This window comes from Triturus cristatus, chromosome 4_2 (assembly GCF_964204655.1).
Source record: "Triturus cristatus chromosome 4_2, aTriCri1.1, whole genome shotgun sequence".
NCBI lineage: Eukaryota > Metazoa > Chordata > Amphibia > Caudata > Salamandridae > Triturus > Triturus cristatus.
The window spans coordinates 360,577,120-360,591,118 of NC_140586.1; the positions used below are offsets into that span (position 1 = coordinate 360,577,120).

The 13,999-nt window shown below is 45.5% G+C and overlaps 1 protein-coding gene across 6 annotated transcripts in view; it reads right to left on the reverse strand.

Annotated features, from left to right (window-relative positions):
• LOC146833883 (torsin-1A-interacting protein 1-like) overlaps window positions 1-13,999 on the reverse strand; it is a 426,463-nt gene that overhangs the window by 356,150 nt on the left and 56,314 nt on the right. For all 6 annotated transcript variants that reach the window (XM_085601774.1, XM_085601772.1, XM_085601777.1 and 3 more), the window contains exons 3-4: window positions 9,643-9,705; window positions 8,614-8,796 (exon numbers count right to left, since the gene is read on the reverse strand). In XM_085601774.1, coding sequence (XP_085457900.1) covers window positions 8,614-8,796; window positions 9,643-9,705 — 246 coding nt within the window. The remainder of the gene's footprint in view (window positions 1-8,613; window positions 8,797-9,642; window positions 9,706-13,999) is intronic.

Genomic DNA, 13,999 nt, shown 5'->3' on the forward strand with positions numbered 1-13,999 from the left:
GTTAGTGTATGCAATTCACAATGCACACCATAACTCTCGCCTGCCACATATTCCTTTTCGTTGCCTAAAAAAGGACCACAGCTTCACCAAGAAGTACTAAGCATGGCAAGTGGCACTCTATGCAATACATACCACAACTGGTGAATTGTTGAGCTTTTTAGGTTTGGTGTTTGCTGAACCATAACCAACCTGTAACACTGTTTGTTTTCTGTGAATCTTTTTTTATGATGTACTGCAAGCACCTGCAATGTACTCAGTCTGAGCTTCGTGTGGCCTTTAGACATGCATAGCGGGGCTGGGTGCAAACCCTGTTTTTTTATTTACACTATTTTCCGACCCTCCAGTATATCGCGATTCGTAAAATAACCGCAAAATCTGCTGGGGAGCGCGATGACCGCAATATTGATCTCTTTGGCCGCAAAAAAAGTCTCCATCAGATGGGGAAAAATTGTGCCATCCTATTCGCTGTAGGCACACACACGTCACTACGTGATGCCGTAGAGCAAATAAAAGCTGCCTGCTTCCTCTTGCCGCATTAGGGATTACAGAAGTGAAAGTACAATCATGTCAGTGGGCCATTGACACAATTGTACTCTTTAAGAATCTGCATTCTCAGCTGCCCTCGCCTCACAGAACAAATAGGAAAACCATGCTGTGAAAGATAGGCCAGAAAACTAAAGTAGCGCTATATTTCCAAACTCTGTAAAGTGCCGCTAATGTGTTTAGGTGTGAATAAAACCAATCTGGCCACTTTGCAGCTACATTGTCTTGTCTGAATTTTTTTTTTCTTACTGTTGTTTCTCTGCGCCGAGGCTGCATTTTGGAAGGGAAAAATGTCTGAAAAAGACTGCATTTTCTGTATGTGTTCTTTTCTTTTTGGAACCATTTCTCAGGGTAACAGGTGAAGGAAATGAGAGGAAAAAGGGGCAAGTGCTGTTCCAACAGGTGAGGAGGAGCAGGATAAAGGGGGAAAGAAGGCAGAGAGGGGCAGAGAGGGAAAGAGGGGCAGAGAGGGAAAGAGGGGCAGAGAGGGAAAGAGGGGCAGAGAGGGAAAGAGGGGCAGAGAGGGAAAGAGGGGCAGAGAGGGAAAGAGGGGCAGAGAGGGAAAGAGGGGGAAAGAGGGAAAGAGGGGGAAAGAGGGGCAGAGAGGGAAAGAGGGGCAGAGAGGGAAAGAGGGGAGAGAGGGAAAGAGGGGAGAGGGGGAAAGAGGGGAGAGGGGGAAAGAGGGGAGAGGGGGAAAGAGGGGAGAGGGGGAAAGAGGGGAGAGGGGGAAAGAGGGGAGAGGGGGAAAGAGGGGAGAGGGGGAAAGAGGGGAGAGGGGGAAAGAGGGACAGTGGGAAAAGGAGAGGGGGAGAGGGGGAGACGTGGGGAAAGAGGGGAGAGAAAGAGGGGAGAGAGAGAAAGAGGGGAGAGAGAGAAAGAGGGGAGAGAGAGAAAGAGGGGAGAGAGGAGAGAGAGAGAGAGAGAGAAAGAGGGGAGAGAGGAGAGAGAGAGAGAGAGAAAGAGGGGCAGAAGGGCGAGAGAAAGAGGAGAAGAGGGGAGAGAGAAAGAGGGGCAGAGGGGCGAGAGAAGAGGGGAGAGAGAAAGAGGAGAAGAGGGGAGGGGAGAGAGAAAGAGAAGAGGGGAGAGAGAAAGAGGAGAAGAGGGGAGGGGAGCGAGAAAGAGGCAGAGGGAAGAGAGTGAGCGAGAGAAAGAGTCCCCTCTTTCGCTCTCAAGAGAGAAAGAGAGGGGAGGGAGGCTGAGAGAGGGAGAGAGGGAGGGAGAGAGAGGGGGAGGGGGGAGAGGGAGAGAGGGAGAGGGGGAGAGTGGGGGAGGGGGTGGCGCAATAATGTGCAAAATTTTCAATTTTTGGACCACAAAATTTGCAAATCTATGCGGTAATCTCCTGGGGGTCTGTCTGGTACCTACCCTCCGCCCCACCTTTCCCAAATGTATAATTGGTATGAAACCTGATGCTATAGCACTGGCCTTAATTTTCTAACTGCCTGCCACATTTCATGCAGATTTAAACACTGCCAAAGATATTGCCAAGTAAAATTTTTATTGCCCCCCCTTCTAATTTTGACCCGTTGACGGATTAGCAAACAATTCGAGATACAAATAGAAAATTATTCTTCTAAACTGCTGCTTTATTTTGTGCAGATTGGATAGACAGTGTCAAAGTTATTAACAAATGAACACTTATTTGCCCCTCTTTAATGGATCTGCACTCATTTGGAAATACTAAATGTAAGCTTAACATGCTGAGGTTTAGCTAAATTTCAAGCATATTCATAAAACAATGCCAATGTTATAAGCAAGGGGCATGGCAAAGAAGGCAATGGAGTGACAGTCTTTCAGGCAGGTTCGGTTTCCAACTCCAGGACACCCCCATCCCTCTTTGGCAGCTGCAGTGGAAGTCTCTTGAGAACTTAAGTCCCTCAAACTCACTGAATAGCTCCTAGGGGACGAGATACAGGACAGAGTGCGGCTCGACTATGAATCAAATATGGCGAGCGAATGAGTAGGATAAACGTGCGGCACTCTGGCTGGAACCCATAGAGCCTGACCATCTATCCTGAAGTGAGACCCATCCCCTATCAGCAAACAAACAACGTGAACAATAAATTGGAACCACACCTACATCGCAGACAAGCATATTGGCGCAGGGAGGTACCGCCATATGCGAAGGCCTGAGGTTGGATCCATCTGCACAGCGGTCAGGGGATGAGCCCCCATGCACACATGCTGCTGCGGTGCCCTTGCAAGCCCCATTTAAAAGGGCAGCTTGGTCCGCCGGCTGAGCTAAGCCCACCAATAAATAATTCAGGCCCTCTGCACAAGCCCCCCTGTGTTGAAACAGAAGCAAGATTGCCATTCTACGATCAAACAAGCTAAACAAATGAAGCAGTAATCCCGCAGACAGTAACAAACATCCTGCCACCACCTAGTGACCGAGTTTTCCCACTTGATATCGACAAGATAAGCAGCTAAGTTCCTCAGACAGAGGGGCCTAGACAGTGGAGGACCTGGGTGTGAGAAAGTGCCTCTTTTGACATGGCTAACACCTCACTTCTTGCCTGAACAAGCATTGGCATAGCCAATAGGTCTCGTCTTTGGGAACTTATAAGTGTTAAGCCATGCAACAGTTGATGTTGTTGCACCAAGGATATTGTGCTGGATAACTAAACGCTTATAAGGTCCCAAAAGCGAGACCTATTGGCTATGCCAATGCTTGTTCTCTTCTCTTCCCCACTCTGAGCCTCTCTCTTCCTACTTTCCTCCCCAGCTCCACAACGCATTACACAGCAAGAAATGACGAAAAGAAACATCTAAAATACAATTTTAATGTTTTCTTCTCTGAATGCATGCTTATGCATCGTTGAATCGTTAGGAAGTGCCTTGTAACATTTGAAAACAAGCATTGGCATAGCCAATAGGTCTCGCTTTTGGAACCTTATAAGTAATTAGTTATGCAGCACAATATCCTTGGTGCACCAACATGAACTGTTGCATGGTTAAACACTTATAAGGTCCCAAAGGTGAGACCTATTGGCTATGTCAATGCTTGTTGCTCTTTCTTAGCCCAACAGCAGCAAATAGGAAGCGAGAAATGGTGGCACAGGGGATCAATCAGGTGATGTCACGAAGGAGGTAAAAGGGTACATGATGTCACTTCCGCTACCGCTGACCTTCTGCTCAAATGACATACAGAGGAGCTCCTGCTGGAGTATTCTGTTACATTCCGCTAATGTACAGCTGGCATTTAGAGTAGCCCAGTGGTTGCCAGAGAGAAACTGCTTTGTGTCAATTAGTGAAAAAACAAAACAACTGAGTTTGCTAACGGGCCAGAGGACAGTATCACAGAGGAGTGGACGCGGCTTAAGTCAATTCTCAACTCCCGCTTTAAATCACCCTGGGAGAATATCAAGACGAGATCTGAAAGGTAGATTTTAGACCTGCTGATTGCATTACGACAAAGATCTCTGTGGCACGATTAAAATAGCTGGGTCACTTTAAAAGGCTGACTGAACAGACCCCGCGGAGACAAACAAAGCTCTGTATACAGTCAACATGCACCACCTTGTAGGGACAGTGGGTCGAAAAGATTGATTACAGACGGCAATTTTGTGAGCAGATGGGCGTCACTTACTCTGTCACAACTCAGTATCATCTAAAATACATCAAACGTGTGTCTGCGTGTAGATGAGAATAATATGTTAAAAGGGCTCGTTAAGATCAGGCAGGAGAACATGTTTGCAAAACTATTTATTACAAAATCCCTTGAGAATAATTGGGTAGAAAGTTGCAAACAATGAGATATTACATGGCTTTTCAAAAGCAATACTTTAGCTCAATTAATACATCCTGATCAATTAAAAGAAAGAGAGAAATAGTTCAAAGAAAGTGTGTCTATAAACGGTCAAAACGGCTTTTTACATATCTGGAACCTGACAATGGAAGACAGCGGAGCGTACGGTGTAGAATTATACAACAAGGAATGCGCGTGAGAGATAGGGGAGCTGAAGGTGAGCCCGGGAGTGGTGCGTGCGTGCTCATTTTCAAGCACTGCACTCGTGCTTGTGGCGCGCGCTCCCGCAAGGTGGATGCCACCACAAGCACGAGTATGCGTGCTGCGTACGCGAGACCTAAAAATACCCTGAAAAGAAAATTAACCAGCGGCCCTCAAAAATGCGGAAGAGGGTAAAAAAAAAAAAAAAAAAAAAAAAAACACAGACATTCGCATAGACCAAAAAATGGTAATGTAACATCTGCCTGTGGTAGCTGACATATGTCAATTTCTCTAGCAGTCATTTGTTTCACATCAATGCGAGAGCATAGCCTGGAACTGCAAATGCCATTTCTCATCATGGCTTTTATTTCATTCTGATGGCAGAGGCTTGTCTGAACTGTATGCGCGTAGTTTACTTGCCAATGGCGCACCACCCGAGGTCAACCCCCTTCTTAACCCCTTCCTGTGCGTCACGTAAGAGAACGAGCCTGATGAAAAATGAATTGGAAATGAGGTTTCTGCAGAACAGGTGTCCACGTAGGGTATGTCTGCCGGGCTCCCGCGTTGTTTTCATAATCTCCCTTGCCGGCTTGATATAAATCCCCAGAGCCCGGTGGAGGGTCTGAGAGCATTTAAAAGTGAGCTTTGCCAAGGGGGATGCGAGCAGGTGCTTGCCACTGGACATTAATGCTGCGATCTTTAGCTCGCATGTTCCATGGTGGCAATTCCTTTACAGTGATGTGCTTCAAACTGCTTGCAATTCTTGTGGTTAAACATTATGCATCTGCGCCATTTGCATGCCAGAAAGTCTCGAACCGGGAAATAAAAGTAAGAATCTTCATGAAAAATAGTCATTATCTGTCATTTTGTTTATTTATTTGGTAAAGCGAGATATATTATGCGATAGGCAACCTATGTAGCACTCGGTTACCTAGTAAGTTTTCTTGGCGCTTAGCAATTTAATTTGAGCAAGTAAAATAGGTAAATGCCTTTACATTAATGCCACTAACAAAAAGTAAGCACTTCAGGTTTGATAAGGAAGAGACCGATGTGAAAAGCCATTTTGTGTTTGCAAACCCTGCGCGCCTCCCAAAATCATACGGCTTGCAGCTGTAAAATTGCTTGTGGGTATTTGTTAAAGCCAGCGAGCGACTAGGAAACCCTTTTCCAACTCCTATAATGCATTTAGAGATCGCAGTTCCGAAGGAGTGTGAAAAGGGCGTCACTTCACCTAACTGAGATTTTGGAATGCCATAAATGGTTGGTTTGTGACCACAATTATACGGTTGCAAGCCATTGATAAGTTAATAACGCCACATAGTATTTTATAAAGCGCACATCTGCCAAGGCGTCTTAGCGCTAAACGTTCCTAAAAACGATGAACCCCATCTACTAAGGAGGAATAGTAATTTAAAAAAAAAACTTTTTCAACTGTTTTCGAAAAGAGGCTCTATTGGATTGAGTTCTCAGTACGAAAGGCAAGGAGTTCCATAATTTACAGGCCTTAAAAGACATAGTAGGTGATAACTGATTCACAGAGTAGAAGGTGCCTGTGAGGACAGCTTCCCCTCGGTAAATAGTGCTGGGTGGCTGTGTGGATACACAGTAGTTCAGGGGACCAGTGCAGCTCCCCCCGAAGTTTTCACAAATGGCATTTTTTTTTTTTTTTTTTTTTTAAGTTACCACTAGTTCTTTTAAGAAACACGGGCTGCTTAAAAAAATGAAATTGCCATTCGGGAATGCTTCGGGGTTGTGGTGTGCTGTTCCGTGCAGGCCACTAGCCCTGTGTCGGTAGCTACCTCCTGCGACTGGATGTGTTCAGTTGGGACCTATACTACCAATGTTGCATCGCAAAATCAGAGGCAGTTCGCAAAAAGTTGATGCGCAATTTGCTCCTACTTTTTGTGACTTGCCTCTTAGTACATCTGGACCTAAATGAGTGAATTTCATATCTCTTGAGATTCTGCATATTATTACAGACAGACAGGCATGAGTAGGCATGTGTAAGTAGAGATGCAGTGACTGCAGGACAGCCCAATAGCTTGGGAATAGTCCATATGTGGACCTTAACTGGAAAGTCAAGTGAGCAAGCATGGCAGAAAGGAAGCAGAGCTATTTCTATAGATTGTGTAAGAAACATGAAGGATGTCTGTTAAAATATAATAAATAACTTAGGGCATGATTTATCAAAGGGTTTCACCTATTCTGCATCTATGGGAAAATGCTTTAGTGCATAGGAGCCTCAGTGGACACAATTAGGCAACAGCCTGACAATGCATAGGGCAGCAGAAGAGTTTAAAATAAATAGGGCGGCATGAATGAATTGGGTTAGCTTAAAAATACATATTGCATGCGTAGGGTTGTACTGCAGTGTTTGGTAAATAGAAAGAGCGTCGGAGGAAGGAGAGCACGCGTGAGGATCCAGTCAGGGTGGGTGGGGAGAGAGAGAAGGTATCGGCAGATAACACTGTGGTGTAACCATCAGTTCAAACGGCAATGACACATTTGCCTTTCTCTTTGTAGTGGATGAAGAGGATGAGGAGCTGGCAGAGCTCAAAAATTGTACACGAGTCACAGATGGAAGTTGAAGAACAGAAACAGGAGATCAAAGAAGGTACGAAAAAGACACGCTTAATGAATACCGGGAATGCAGCTGCAGAGTCCAGCGAGTGGTGCGCTCGCTCGCAGGACGCTGCTCGTAAACTGAAACAAGCAGCAGCTGTATTCAAGCACGCCATCGGTCTGCTCATTTTCAAGCACACACTCGTGCTTGTGGTGCCATCCGCCTTGCCGGAGCGAGCAACGGCCAATTAGCAAGCGCGCTGCTGCTCGCTCCCGCAAGGTGGATGCCGCCACAAGCACAAGTGTGTGCTTGAAAATGAGCAGACAGATGGCTAAAGCCCCTCCTAGAGCAGCACATGCGCGCTGCCTAGGAGAGACCTAAAAATTATGTGGTTTCAAATAAAAGTGCACATCGTCCATGACAAACAGATCCCCTGTGCCAGAGCTCCTTCCCTAAAACTGTACCAAGGACGGGCACTTCAGACCTCCCTGTAAGTCCCTAGTAAATGGTACTGTGATACCTAGGGCACTGGGACTGAAGAGGGTCCCCTAGAGACCCCTCACAAAGGCCATGCAAACTGCCATGGTAGCCTGGATGCCTTGGTGCAGAGCCATAGAGAGTACATGAGCTGGAAACAACTCTAATTCCATAGCACCATGATGACTTTACTAAACCCAGGAGTGTTTGGTACCAAACAGCTCCTTTCAATTCACCCACACTGATGCCAGTGTGAGATTTATTGAAACATGTACCCAGAGGGCACCTCAGAGGTGCCCCCTGAAAATATACCAACCCCGGTGTAGTCTCTGACTGGCTTTAGGCAGCCTGCCATCACCAGACTTGTTTCTTGACCCCTGAGGTGAGAGCCCCTGCTCTCGGAGGCCAGAAATAAAGCACATCCTGGGCAGAGGTGTCACACCTTCTTCCCCAGGGACAGCACAGTGCTTGAGAGGGCAGCTTCAAAGGCCTTGCCTTTGTAATGCGACCCCACCCTCTGCTGCTATCAGAAGATGGCAGCCCCCAGTTCAAACCCCCACTTTTGGTGGAAAACAGGCGGGAAAACTTTGTAAGAGTAGGAGGTGTGCTCCTCTGCACCAAATCCACCCCTCTGGTGCAAGAGGTGAAGTGAAGCACATTTTTCAGTGCCCACCATCTTGAAGATGCCAAGAACACTTAAATCATATGAGCTACAAGGACATTGTGGCAGTGATGTTACAAATATGTCAAAATCAGGTGCATCTGTCTTTCAGACTACTTAAAGCAATGGATAGCTGGATAAACAACAAATATTTGCGCCTTTTTAGCATGAGCACTGAAATATTGCACATTTTACAAATTAGCTAATTTTTCACACGTCCTCATACCCAGGCTACGTTCCCCACCCCGACACTTCGCATAGTTGTTAAATTATTTATGAACTACGAAGGCTTAAGTTCAAAGTCATATGATGCTCATTACTAATGATTTCAGCGCAATCATGAATGCACCAGTAAGATGCTCTGTAGCTCATGGACAGGAAAAAATTATACTTCATTTTCTTGAAGAACTGACTGCTTACCTTGTCTCCGATAGCTCCTGGATGCTTCCTGCGAGTAGGGTTCACGTTGCTTTAGGTCAAGTTTCTCTGGAGTGCGCGACTCTTTGACCTCCGGTGTGATAGGTTTCCATTGATATTTTGCCTCAGGTGTACGAGCTCCTTGGTGATCACTGGTATCAAGCACATCTTCATGCACGATGGAAGCTATTGGGGGGGGGGGGGGGGGGAAAAATCAAATGTTTACTAACAGAAACGAGTAGGTGAACCTGTGCCCAAAGCTCACCACCTCCACTACCTTAAACCTTGCTCCTCAAACAAAGTTGGAGCGTAATCAAGCAAGCATCTGAACTGCACCATCAGAAAACGAACACTACCCGAGGCAAAGGAACAGAAAATAATATATGTGCACCACTTAAAGACAGGCATTCATGGATAAAACCTGTGTGTTCATCTACACTATCACCATCACAGTTCATTATCCTAACTTGCAAAAGGGCATGTTTGTTACAGCATTCCTATAAGATAGGAAAGAAATGAGTACAAAGGAGAGCGAGCCGGAATAAGGGGGTGTGGGGGCAGAGGCACACACTATTCCAAGTGAAACACCTATTTGAAAAAATTGAAAGCTAAACCAGAGACCCAGCCCACGTGAACAGCAGAAATTCGGAAGCGGCATAACAGATACAGAACCGTCCACAGTAGGGAAACGGTTGATCAGAGAGGGGAGCACAGAGAAGATTGAAGTACCATAAAACAGTCCATGTTTGAGACTTAGAAGTCCTATGAAAGGCTTTCTGGAATCCTATGCTGGTACACAAATCCTATGATAAAGCACGCTCGAAGTATTGTTGATAAAGTTAATGTGCTTTAATACTTAATACACACTCATACATAATGTAAGCACCATTGTTAATACTTATATACCTATAGGCACGTCCTACTCTGGGCACTGGAACGGACTAGAAACATATGATGCTGAACAGTTCATGTGCAATGTCAGAAATTGTTGTATAAAATCAAATGGCTAAATTAAACTAAAAAAAATCATACCTTCCCCACGGCTCTTGATTGATGGACGCAGTAAACTGCTTATATTCTCGCTCTTGGTATCACCTGTGTGAGTCAAAGAAGGCAGCAGTTAATTATATTTCATACATTTCTACCTTGCACACACACACACCAACTTGCAGTGATTGGAATCCCACACAGATCTTTACTTGTGTGCAAACACATCTGCACGATGGGTAGTCACAATCCCCTTACACTTTCCTTAAGATACATCTTTACACACTGTGAAGACAAACCAGCCGACTTCTTCCATATGGTCTGGTTCTGCACCGTCATATCCAAATACTGGGCATCACTCGTATCTGAACTGGGTGGCATATTCGGGTGGGAGGTCCCCATCAACCCTCTTGCTCTTCTCCTGGGGGTGATGGAGGGAATGGATCGCGCACGAGCCGACAAGTTGTTTCTGGGAACAGCCCTGTCGATTGCTAAAAGAGACTTTGAAATGGCCTGGAAGGACTCAAAATCTCCATCTACGGGTTCATTGGACTGATTGCTCATGGCGCAAAGGGCTGGCCCTTTCCTTTTTAGGTCTCGCCTACGCAGCGCGCATGCGCTGCATAGGAAAGAGACCTTTAGCCATCGGCACAGCTTTCCCTGCAAAAACGTGCACGCGTCGCATTGTTTCCAATGGCAACGCGTGCACGTCTGGCTATTCACTTGCGGGAGCGAGCGGCGGCACCATATGGTAGCAATTATCGCGCCTTGCCGCTCGCTCCCGCAAGGGAATCACGCAGGCTCCCTCTCTCCCCTCCCCCTGCTGCCGCGCATGCTTGTTTTTGTAGGTTCTGTGTAACGTTAAGCTCTCAAATGCGGCAAACGTTTAGCCACGAGCAACGGCCATTTAGCCTTCAACACATGTGGAGCCTTGGAGGTTCAGAGGCATCACATTCCCACCACATTACTGACCAGCACGCAGTGGTTCGAGCGACCCCCCGGAGAGAGCCGCCTGTGGGGCAAGGTTCCTCATAGCTGGCCCCGGCCCCTGCTGCTCCCTAATGAGGGATCCGGAGGGTATGCTGTACCCAAGGCTTGTGCAGGCTTCTGTGGGGTATGCTTAGAGGGAGGGGGAGTCACCAGCCCTTTTACTATAGGATGTCGATCTAAGGGTCCGCTGACTTGGTTGCGTTTTTGCTGACAGTAAATTCATATGTAAATACCGACAAGTCGCTTGCACTCCAGCACGCAGAGCCCCTTCACTCCAGGGTCCCATACTGATTATTGGCTTACAGAGAGAGAGTTGGGGTCCACCTGCTTGAGTTAAGCCTTGATTTGCTTAGATAACGCGCGAGGATTAACCAGTGTTTTTGGTTACAAAATCACTAAAATCTGTTAAATAGCTAAAGGCAACAGCAGCACAGCGACACTGCTATTGGAATGCTTTTCATGTTTTAGGAAAATATATTTCATTCAAGTGTTTTTGTATTTGGATAATTGCATAAATCATTGCCCTCTGCATTCAGGGTGTATTTCTGGGATAGCAGGGCATCACAATGTTGTCCACATGGGTTACTTTTGCCTACACTCATTGTAAGTCCTGCCCTGGCCTACAGAAAGGTGCTGCGATGCCATGCTGATGGCATATTACATCCTATTCTACTGCTAATTAACAGGTGTGTCATGCAGGTAGGCCCGCATCTGTAGAAATAAGGATGCCACTACCGTGGCACAGTTGTGCACCTAACAAAGAACTTTATTTGTGCACTAAGTTACAGCATAAAAACTGGACAGGAATCTGTGTAAATGTATGCAGCATTTATAGGATCGGCCTCAGATTAAAGACCCAAAAACGAAAGGGCCTGCCACTGTCATTTTTTTTTTCTACATCACAGGTCATATTTATTACAGTAGCAAATTATTGTACATGATAGATAAGCATGATACATTTACAGTGCAAAGTAGACAATAACATTTGTAAAGCGGAATCATCCATTTTGACATATTTCGTAGACTCCTGGTTCGCCTCCCAAACGTGTCTTTCCCTCACAGTAAAGTTCTGGTGGAAACCAAGGGATCTGCCAAAATTATGGAAAACAGTCTGGTCCCGGACTTCGATGCAAGCTCTAGCTCGCACGCGAACCTGATGACCGTGCCAGTGGCATCCCATTCGGGACTCCCTTGATGCCTTTCACAGAGATGAGCCTGGGCAATCGGGACATAACCTGGTTGCCTGTCACAAACTCATCTCCTCCATCCCCAGGGGTGGTAAGAAAGAGTACCCAACAGAGGGGCTAGGAACAACTGAGCAAGGATCACGCAATCCCCCTTAGGCCAGTAGATTTCCAAAGCACACATTTGGGATTAAGAAAAACATTTTGTATGGAATTAGATGTGGGAGAACATGTATGCCTGCCAATTATATGCCCGCACTGCAAAGCTTAAAAAAACCCACAATACGGCACAATGCATCTCAATCTCTCTCACAATATGTGTGTCTCTCTCTGTGTATATATATATATATATATATATATATATATATATATATTACCTACTGGTGGTCGCCAGTAGGTAGTTATAGTTAGGACCCTGTTTCCATAGGAAATCCGCAACATTCTATTTGGAATAACTTTGGCGCCGGTCGACGAATCCTCGCGAAATTTTCAAAACTAATGGGGCGCTACGCTCCTACCCTGAAAGTCTCGGGGGGATTCGTCAAGCGGGGGCTGAGAAAAAAGGGGGGTCCCAAAACGCGTTTTCCCCATGCATTTTTCCATAGGACCTTTAGACACAGCTACAGCCCGAACGGCTGAACAGAATTACTTGTAATTTGGCAGAGAGGTAGTCCTCAGGTCAAGGAAGTGCCTTTTGTAGGTCTGGTGTAAATCTGTTCAGTAGTTACTGAGAAAATAGCATTTAAATCAATATATATATCTGTAAGCGCACTCCGAGCGCGCACCGTAAGCTTACCGTACGGTGCCGTGCGCGATTCTGATTGGCTGTTAGATCTTAGTAAACATCGGTCGAAACCAGGAAGTGTCGGCCGCCATTTTCTCTCTCGCAGGGGTGGAGGAAAAACAAAGTTGGATATCATAAAAAGGGGGCAGGCTAGACAGCTCCTAACCACCCAGCCTTGGTTATGGTGTGCCAGAAGGCCATCCAAGGCCAAAAAATATATATATTTTTTCGAAAAAACGGCGAATAAGCGGTAAAAAAATAATAAAAAACAAACAAAATCCACACTCTCTCTCCCCCCCCCCCCCCCCCCGTGTACAAAAGCTGCCCGCAGGGCACCTTGTGTGCATGACCAATTTCTCAACAGACAACCTTTAATCGAAAACCTCTCTGCACGAAGCGCATAATATGTCCTCCGTGTGCGGACGGTGCGCGAAGGGTATCGTGCGTACATGGCCCATCCAGCCTAACGTGGGCAAATAAGTGTCGAACGAACTGCGTGAAGTGGGCGCGCACGGCACGAACGGCGTAAAGTAACTTAGCATTTAAAAAAACGTACAAATTCACTGAAAAAAACCATAGGTTTCACACACGTTATAGTTAGGAATTAGCATTTAAAAAACCTTGCAAATTCACTGAAAAAACCATAGGTTTCACACAAGTTATAGTTAGCTGTACATTTCACTCGTAAAAAACCAATGAAATTCCACGTTATAGTTAGTGCAGGCAACTATAACTCACGCGACCGCAATCCTCTGCTAATGACATATGTGTCTTTATGAAAAAAAAATATTTGTAATATATGTATAGCTAAAATTTAATGGAAGAAGACATGGGCAAATAAGTGTCTAAATACAGTATTAGCATCAGCAGAGGATTGCGGTCGCGTGAGTTATAGTTGCCTGCACTAACTATAACTTGTGTGAAACCTATGGTTTTTTCAGTGAATTTGCAAGGTTTTTTTAAATGCTAATTCCTAACTATAACGTGTGTGAAACCTATGGTTTTTTCAGTGAATATATATATATATATATATATATATATATATATATATATATATATAGATAGATAGTACGGCTGGGTGAGAGGTTAAAAAATGAATCCTGCCTTTACCATGATCATCTCACCCGCTGCCGGGCCTTCTCCTATATGCAACACCTCCTATGCCAGGGTGCTCTTTGTGGCAGAATTACTGGAACGTATGTTGTAACCAACTCAGTTTAGGCAGGTGCTTCTTTTAGCCACTGCTACATGTCTTAAAATTACCTTGGTGCTTGTATGGGTAACCTACATGTGAAACTAACCAAATCTGACATTATATAAAATAAATCTTGAAACGAGAGAGACTTTCTATGCCTCCTAGAAAGTCACAGGCTCCCTCCCCTCGATTTTAGAGGACAGGGTCACATTAAGGACAATATTTTCTCCTTTGCAGTCAGTCAACAAA